The sequence below is a fragment of the Orbicella faveolata genome, unplaced genomic scaffold, assembly GCF_042242905.1.
Source record: "Orbicella faveolata isolate gen_17 unplaced genomic scaffold, um_ofav_v1 contig_34, whole genome shotgun sequence".
NCBI lineage: Eukaryota > Metazoa > Cnidaria > Anthozoa > Scleractinia > Merulinidae > Orbicella > Orbicella faveolata.
Genome location: NW_028301563.1, coordinates 12,988,590 through 12,997,500, shown reverse-complemented (window position 1 = coordinate 12,997,500; position 8,911 = coordinate 12,988,590). Strand labels below are relative to the sequence as shown.

Genomic DNA, 8,911 nt, shown 5'->3' with positions numbered 1-8,911 from the left:
TGATGGTATTTAAAGCTCAAAGACAAATAAACAAATAAATAATCACCATTTCTGAGTGACCATAACAAAATGAAGAAAGGAAGATTCCATTACCTGAACAATTTTTGTTGACCATCCATTAAATCCAAAGTAATGATTAGCAAGCACTGTGCACTTTGCCATGTACAAAGGGTGTCGAACAGCTTCTGTGAACTTTTTCCTTTGAGCAAGCCGGACCTGCATATACAATGCCAACCAATAAATTTTTAATTAAAGCTAACTCAGATAACACCATACACAGGTAAAAAAAGTCTGCATTGGACCTAGAGGTCCAATTACCAGCAGAGCACATCCTGGTTTCTGTTGTATTAAGTGTCCAGGAGTATTTTGACACCTCCCTAATGGGACAGCATGTCTATGAGAGGGTTTACCCACCCCCACCCCTTGTGGTGTTAAAATCACCTCTACCCATTTGTACATGTAGATCTAATCTAGGTAGAGGGAATCACTGTGAGAGTTAAGTGTCTTGCTCAAGGATACAACACAATGACCCTGGCTAGGACTCAAACCCAAATAACTTGATCTGACGTCCAGGACACTTAAGTCCTCTGGCCTGGATTCTTTGAAATGTGGATAACACTATCCACCAGATGAATCACTATCCAGTGGATAGCGTGGTTTGTTTCGTTAACACTTATCTACTGGATAGCGATTTTAATACCTAATGGATAGTGCTATCCACCTTTCAAACAACCCCGGCCTGGCCTAAAAATTATGCAACAGTTGATAAAGAACATTATTACCATGAGAACTCTGCCACAAGGGAAAACTAAAACTGACCTTTAAAAATTGGCCTCCTAAAAGTCTCTTTCCACTTATTCTCTCTTTTGCCTTTTTTGCTGCCCTTGCTGAATAAAACTTGACAAAGGCATATAGAGAACTGTAGTTCAGGTCAGAACTATTCACAGTGGACTCCTCAGGAGCTGATGGCAAAAATGATAATTTTCATGTTATTAGATAATCACTCAGTTAATTAATAACCACTTTTTGACTTTACTTTAGTTTATTACATGCAGCCTTGATTGGGTTCCTTCTCATGCATGGTGGGGAGGTAATCAGATTAAAAATGGATTATCCCAAGTTGGCTTGTTAAGACAGTTTAAACCAATTTTACATGTTGAATGCTTATAGTGGTCAGTGCACTTAGCTACACCTACAACCCTGCAAAAAATTGTCGAGATAGTATTGTCAATAATTGCATGTGATACTATGATGTAATCAAACCACACTGTAGCCCCCCCCCCCCCCTCCCCACCCCACCCCTCACTACCTCCATTCAATGTTGTTTTGGTCTGAAAACCAAAGGATAAAGTTCTTGTGTTATCCCCGTCCCCACCAAAAACACATGATTACAAACATTACAAGTCAGGGGAGGGGTATAAGTTCCATTTATTTAATGACATTTTGGAATCTACTCAGTACAAATGGAAAAATGATAATATTTTTTTCAATATAGTTTTTGTCACAGCTAGTTTAGACCAGGGTTGTAGCTGATTCAGCTAAGGCAAAACACTTAAACTGACAGACTGGTAATGAATTCTAGCAGACGCACATCACCTACACCAGGTGATAGGCTTCTGGTTCTAGCAACAATGTTATACTTATTATTCTCTAATGGGTTTATCATTTCCATTACTTAGCAGTTGCTGATAGAGTGAAAACCTCAAAATTGTCTGACATTGAAGGTGGCTCTGAAATGCCTCCTTTAAGTTTCAAGTACTTATGCTGAGCAAGTTGCAGTCAAAATCATGTAATCACCTAAGAAAATTAATACACTTACTGTATAGGACCACTCCATCTACACATTTTACACATAAAAAACTGACGTCAATTTGTTAAAGTATCCAAGTCTTCAGTGTTCACAGTTCTGACTTAAAAAGAGTTTCTATAATCAGAAAATTAGAACAAGAAAAATAAGTTACCTTCTGAACTATCCGATGAATCGATCACTTGTACTTCATACACCAATCCAAACTGGGAAAATATTTCAAGCAGTTTCACCTGAATCATTGAAAACGACAATTCTTATTGTTCAGTTGTACACCATTTTTGTCCATATTATATGGCAAAACATCTTATTATACACAAAGAAATCCTTACTTGTACCACTTCTTTCTCTAGCCGTCTTGAAATGTTGGTGACATACAGATTAACTTCATTCTTATGAGGACGAAAAAACTCGATTAGTTCAACTGATGAGTCCGCCATGTTTGTTTTGAACTTCCCGCGCGCTCCCGCGTATCGTCCGATAACTCAGCGGTATTTTAGTAGAAAAATTGAGCTGTGGTGTATCAATCATATAGTGGTTTTCTGTGTACCTGAGACTTGCATTGCATTGGGCATCCCTACTATGTACGATTTTCGCGTCATTAGCGCCTCAAACTCCCTCAAACTAAGCTCGATAGCGAAATAAATGCTCCTTTTCTCTTAAACGAGCACGGTGACCCCCACTTTTTATTTAATAATTTCAATATCTTCAATAACTGAGAAAAAAATTAGCAGAAATCTGTGGCTACTTTTTTGGCAAGTGAAATAAATACTATTAAAGATTGCCAGGATGAGACATAATTTAAAATTAAAATAAAAACGTTCGCTGGCTAAAAAGTTTCAAAAAGAACATGAGCTTTCGGCTGTCGATCTACAGCCCGCGACGGATAAAAATGGAATGCAAAAGGATAAAATGTATGCAAAAACAGGCGAGAACAAAAGCAAAGTAAAAATGTGTAAATTAGGTGACTATTGTTTAAAAAGAATACTATACTTTTTACTTTGCTTTTGTTCTTCTTCTTATTTTTATCTCGCCCTTTTTGCATATACTTTTTCCTTTTGCATTCCATTTTTATCCATCGAAGGCTGTAGATCGACAGCTGAAAGCTAATGTTCTTTTTGAAATTTTTTAGGCAGCGAACGTTTTCATTGTAATTTTTAATTGTGAAATAAATACTACAGAGGGAGACAAAACGGGCCCAACAGCGCATGTCCAAATTATGGAGGGCTATGTGTACCTTTCACTACCGTATACAGAGTTGCTCATAGTCAATTGTTCCATGAGTGCATACGTATTAAACACAATATAAGGCCCTATGTCAGGTAAAACCCTAAGGAGACCAAATACATCATGGCGGAGAACTCTCGAAATTGAGATGAGACGGGCCTTACATGACCAGAAATGTGGAAGGCGGCAAAAGATCGAAAAATGCAACTTCGTTTTCAGGGCCCTCTCTCTTCCTCTAGAAAACCCGAGGGAGGAAGAGAGAGGACCGTGGGAACAAGGTTAGGAAAGTTGCGAGCTTATGCCTCACAAAGGGTTAAGAGGACGAGTGAGTGATTACCCTGTATAGCATTTATAACTGAGGGCTATAACTGAGCCAGACATGAGTTACACAGCTACCCATAGACTGCGAGGCTCTTCGTGGGAAAGAAAGTAGGGAAGGAAGAAAGGAAGAAGAGCCTGCCCGCATCACTTAGAGCCCAAGAAACCCCGTTGATGCGACGCGGAGCGAGTTGTCAGAAATCAGTCAATCAGCGCTGGAACACCAAATATATATGGATTGACACCTTGTCCACGCGATCTGTGTCGGGCTAGAGGATACTGGGGTACCGGATGGCCACGACTAATGCAAAATATAATTTGATAAGGGAGAAAACATATGCCAGAAAAACTCAAACGACTATTGCAAAGGTTTCAAATCTCACTGAATATCTTGTCCACAGAAAATGTGTTTTGTCCAGCAGGAAGGGGTTTCGGTACATTATTATTATCTAAGTTCAAAACAAGGGAATCAAGGTAGGACAAAAATCTTATCTGTCACAAGAGTCCGGCGTAAACCGTGAGCAGGTAGAGAAAGTAAAAGACAGAATACCGTAAATCACAACTGCTGCCAAATTTCGGCTGAGCAAAATAGAACTGTCTTTCAGGATATCAGCGATCGTTGCTCGAACACTCTCCCATCCCCACCCCCATCCCCAACCCCAACCCCTTCCCCTCTCCTTCACCATTGAACGCCTGTCACGCAGGCTATATTACGTTCAGACAGGAGCGCAGTCATAATTGACTGGTCTAATCAGCCTATTCTATAACCCTGTCTTGAATGTCACTTCGCCATGGGGGAGTTTATTGGAATAGGGGTGCTTATTAAAAAAAAACGGCATTCATCTAGGGAGCGCGTATTGGAAGAAGGGTGCTAAATGGAATCCTTATGTTCGCCTTATTAGATCGAGCACGCTTACGTTTATATCTTTTTATTCTTTACAAGTTAGACAACTTTGTGAATCAGTCGCTGTCCAATCATCTTACAGCAAAGATTCTTTCCTGAAAGTAACAGCCCTCTGACCGCGTTTTGTTTTGGGCCCAGGCTTCGCCTCGCCTTGTTTCATCAGCGCTAGATACCAGTCAGGATTGAGCATGGATTGATACGAAGTGCACTTGGTCCCACAAATCTCTTTGAAGACACATTCTGGCCGAGATGAGGAGGTCTGTAGAATTTTAAAAAGAGTTACTAAAAAAGTAATGTAATAGGATTGAGTCAGAGCAAGATCAAGACTCAACGAGTATAAAGAAAAAAAAAAGTACCTTCGAACCCCACCCTTATCAGTGATATTGTTTTTGAGTCTCTACCCGGTTATTCCGAACACTATTGTCCTCTAAACAATTCAATTCAAAACCAGACGGTTCTTACTTACTGTGGTATATAACTCTCCGTTTGCACTCATTGCAATGTACTTTCCTGCCGCTTTTCCTTTTATCACGCCGGCCTCCACCTACTCCATTACGAGAAAAACTATTGACAAAGAAACACAAATGTCAGTGGGTCACAAATGTCAGTGTTTCACTGACTCCTGTTTGTGTATTATGGAGCAACTGGGACCTGTTGCCTAAGTACAGTGTTAGTTCGGTTCTGAATGGAATGCTAGTACTGCGGGTTTCTTTTAAGCGTCAACAATTAAGTTTCGACAACGACCACTACTCAACATGGCGGCCATACTCTTGGTAATAGGTCGACCGAAACATGCAGCCTTGGTTTACAGCGCACATCTTTTATATTGGACATCCAGACGTCAATTGACGCCTATAAAAATGAGTACTGGTTTTCGATTGGATCGCGGGCTCAAGCTAAATTAACGTCTTAAAACAGTTGGGCATCGTTGGTGGGAAAGTGAAAAACTTAAATTAATCACCGTAGTCGGTGACAGAATGTTTGTCTAGCTAGATTTCTGATTTTCTGATGACTTCGTGCAAAGCACTACACACTCTAATATTGTAACTGTATAATAAAGCTACCAAAGGACACGAGTGCAGTGTAGACAATTGCACACAGGGAACCCAATATTATAACAGTACCACCCAATTTATTTAGGATCGCCTTCCAAGTATTCCATTTAAAAAGAACAGCCCAACGTACGGCGAATTACAAAGAATGAAAATTATAAAGAGTGAAAATCATTAACAACGAACTACGATTTTGACGTTCCACCAAATTATCTAAATTAACATTGAAAGCGGAAATATGGCCGACAATGAATTGGTCAAAAAATAAAGTTCATCACCGTCATTGAGTTTTTCTTTTTCGTGTCTGGCTACACGTAGACAATGCTATATTTTCAGTAACAGTCAGAATTCCTTTTCTTTTAGTTTCAAGACGTTGTAACTCAGTGAAGTTCACATCAAAAATACATTTTTTCATTGACACTCGGCCTTTTCGAATGCAAATCTCGATTTCTTGAAACTGAAAACTCCTTAAAGCCATGACTAGAAGTTATACTCATAACTGACTATTACGCATTTCCTTTAATGTAAGTTTAGAGAATATCGTTCTATATGAAGGCGACATCCCTTGCTTGCTTGATGATTTTCTTTAATCTCCTCACCTGCCTACTTGACAATGTAACAACATCGTAAAGAGAAATAAGAAAATGATCGCTCTCGGAAATAAATGGCTAAAAAAAATGCGAAGAAAACGTTTCACTTGAGTTTTGGCCGGGTTACAATTCCTAGGCACGAATGTAACACGCAGGCATTCTGTAAGTTATACGTTACATTACAATTAGCGAAATGAATTTCTCTACTCACTGTAAATATCATTTTCGTCCCGGCTTCCCTGTACGCCGTTCTCGTTTATTCTGAGGTAGAAGCCATGACTGCATTTTAAATGCTTCGGTGACGACGTGTTGGGAGTGAAATGAACCATGTCGTTTGTTGCTGTTGACTCGGTAAGTGGATTTGCGATACACTGAAGATATTTTGAGTATACTAGTCTAACTTAATTGCACACCTGGATTAATCGTGACTGACGCCTACCGAGTTAAAAGAATTTCGTTTTCACTCACCCTGCCAATTCCCTTTGCATTTTCTTTTTGTTTGGAACGGCAAGTGATTTTTCCTCTACATCGTTTCTTTTGGCCAGCGGTAGCTTATTGAAGAACAATTTCGCGTCCTTGATTGTACCAAACTGACACTGACGTGCTTAGCATTTGAGACGCCACCTTAGACCTCAAAAGTGAGAATTCCCTGGTGCCGAGACGGGATATGCCTTTTGCCTCTGTTTCAAAATGAGGTGCTCTTTGCCTCTGCTTCAAAATGAGGCTCGGCCCAAAAACTATGGCTATAGTCTACGAGCCCTCGACAAAAACTCTTTATATGACAACAGGGCACGATCGCACACACGACAGTTTTGAAAGGGGAATTTCTCCTTAAACGATACCTAAGAAAAAAAAATTTTCCTGACCGTTCGTGAAGTATGAGCGAAAGTCTGGCTGGGCCTCGTTGACAAGGAGCTCATAGAAAACCTGGGGACATTGTCCAATTATTAACGCTTACTGATCGCCTTTGTGTACCATCAAATATTTTCTTATATTGTCATGAAAGTTCCAATTTAATTGTGTGGCAGTTTTTCCTATTTATAAGTTGCGTGATTCAGGGAATCTAGGAATAATAGAAATCGGAAGCGCGTGCCTGACAGTCTCAATTAGTTCAGTCGATGATTACCAGTTAATTAGCACCAGATTGTAAACGCGTTCCATCTTATCAACAAAACATGTAAGCTTGCGTGTCGGGTAATATTCCGTGATCAAAGAAACTGTTTAGAAAAGGTTGTAAGCCAATCAAATTAGATTTCGCTAAGTTTTAAGCCAAAGAACTGATGTTTCAGTATTTGAGTGAACAAAACAGAATTGCTAAAAGTTTTTGAATGAACAAACAAAATTGCTAAAAGCTATGACACCAATTGTGTAATAAGGCATACATGGCTCATATAACGTTTGTAGAGTGGGTGGGTTATGATGTTGTTTCATTTTCCTCTGACATTGTTTTGAAAGCCGCCCTCCCCTCCCCCCCCCCCCCCCCCTACCGCCCTCCACCCTCTTCCCTAATGTTCTCAGCAAGTCAAAATTCGAAAATGTCACGTGAAAATGCGGTTTCTGTAGCGATCGTGAATGAAGAGGAGAAATATCGGCCACGGAATGAGCGAGTCCACAGTTTTTACTATATCTCACTAGTATAGTTTTCTGTAACTTGTCTTTGTGTTTAAACATTCGTTTACGGTTTGAATTATTTTACTTTACGTATACCATCGTGCAATAGTTTAATGTTTGTGTTCAGTTGCAACCTCCACGCCAAGCATTATTTTTTAGACAGTCGACGTAGAAAATGAAAAAAAAAAAAAAAAAAAAAGACGTGCGCTAAAATAACCTGCAATGCAGGCGTTTTTCCTGAACAAGGGAAACCCCATGGGCTGGTTCGAGATTAAACCAGCCCTTCCACGGCCAGCGTCAAACAGAGTGAGATCTGAGTACGAGATTAGGGCTGGTTAATTTGACCCGCTCGGGCCGAAAAAAAAGGACAAAGAGTACAAAAAAGATAAGAAAACAACAAAGAGACGAGTTTGCTGGCTCAAGAGACAACCGCATTGCAGCCCAGCATAAAGAGTGGGTCCCCAATAGGTTTGGCGGGATGCGGGATTTGGCTTTTTTTCGCGGTGATATTTGGGATTTGAGCAGAAAACAGGGGCGGGAAGCGGGAATTACACTTACGAGCGGGAGCGGGATTTTGTGTTTTTCTGGGGCTGGGATGTGGGATTCGCAAGGGGAACAGAGCGGGATACGGGATTTCAATTCTTATATGACCACATAAATTGTTATTGACCAGCGCAAAAACCACAAGCTGGCAGAAACGAACCTTTTGTGTATATAGCTGTGTCAGGTTTCAAGTAATGAATAGCAACAACTCTGTACCCTGTCAGGTTCTGTCAAACGTATCCATTATCGGTTGACCACGTTAGTATCATGAGACTGTATGAGGTATTTGAGTCCTATTGCAATTATTTGTGTTGACCTCTGACATCAATGACATCTGTCCATTTCCAACATTTTCGACACTTGCGTCTGCAATCTTGGCCCCCAGATCCTTTCTAGTTTTTCTAGTCTTTTTACCTTTTTCAGAGCGCTTGCTTTGTTTTGGGCAGGATGGCCACACCGAATGGCGGTGATAGTGATTTACCGAACGAAGTATACAACATTACGAATTGCGTCACCATATATTACGAAAAGGATTTGCGAGCAGGAATGCCTTCATTCGGAAAGAAAAGTTCTGAGCCCAGATTTCAAGGAAAGTGAAGACGCTGAAAGCTTTGAAAGAAACTGTCAAGTGTGTTTACAGGCCATCTCTTAAAGAGAGGGGTGAATAGGTTTTCGGATCGACGGATTTGGCCTTAAAAAGCGCTCGGATTGTGGATTTTTGCCGTAAATCGAGCGGATTCGTGGATTTTCAAAACACTGTGCGTGGATCAGCTGTGAATTTTGGCGCGGATTCCGGATTCTGCCTGTCTTGATGTTCCTGTGTTGATCTTGGGTTCTAAACGAACTTTGGATCATAGAA

General features: G+C 40.3%; 2 protein-coding genes and 1 long non-coding RNA gene across 3 annotated transcripts in view; all 3 read right to left on the bottom strand.

The window, feature by feature from the left end:
- The window catches only part of LOC149104862 (RAD52 motif-containing protein 1-like), a 1,917-nt gene extending 1,695 nt beyond the window's left edge, over window positions 1–222 (bottom strand). Inside the window, exon 1 of the mRNA XM_089272282.1 lies at window positions 94–222. Within this exon, the coding sequence (XP_089128408.1) occupies window positions 94–222 (129 nt within the window). The remainder of the gene's footprint in view (window positions 1–93) is intronic.
- A 494-nt stretch (window positions 223–716) lies between these two features.
- LOC149104861 (RAD52 motif-containing protein 1-like) lies at window positions 717–2,328 on the bottom strand. The gene is made up of 3 exons (XM_089298897.1): window positions 2,140–2,328; window positions 1,962–2,040; window positions 717–962 (listed from the first exon to the last, which is right to left on the bottom strand). The coding sequence occupies exons 1-3, from the start codon at window positions 2,245–2,247 to the stop codon at window positions 745–747; spliced, it is 405 nt and encodes a 134-aa protein (XP_089155023.1). The 5' UTR covers window positions 2,248–2,328; the 3' UTR covers window positions 717–744.
- A 1,937-nt stretch (window positions 2,329–4,265) lies between these two features.
- On the bottom strand, window positions 4,266–5,010 carry LOC149104860 (uncharacterized). The gene is made up of 2 exons (XR_016201585.1): window positions 4,723–5,010; window positions 4,266–4,515 (listed from the first exon to the last, which is right to left on the bottom strand). It is a non-coding gene; the product is annotated as an uncharacterized LOC149104860 (long non-coding RNA).
- Between the last annotated feature and the right edge of the window lie 3,901 nt (window positions 5,011–8,911).

Excerpts from the sequence above, each read along its gene's own strand:
- LOC149104861 (XM_089298897.1), bottom strand. The coding sequence starts at position 2,247 with ATGGCGGACTCATCAGTTGAACTAATCGAGTTTTTTCGTCCTCATAAG. Across the intron at positions 2,041-2,139 it reads TAGAGAAAGAAGTGGTACAA|GTGAAACTGCTTGAAATATT; the intron begins GTAAGGATTTCT and ends TCAATGATTCAG. Across the intron at positions 963-1,961 it reads TTCATCGGATAGTTCAGAAG|CTCCTGAGGAGTCCACTGTG; the intron begins GTAACTTATTTT and ends TTTTGCCATCAG.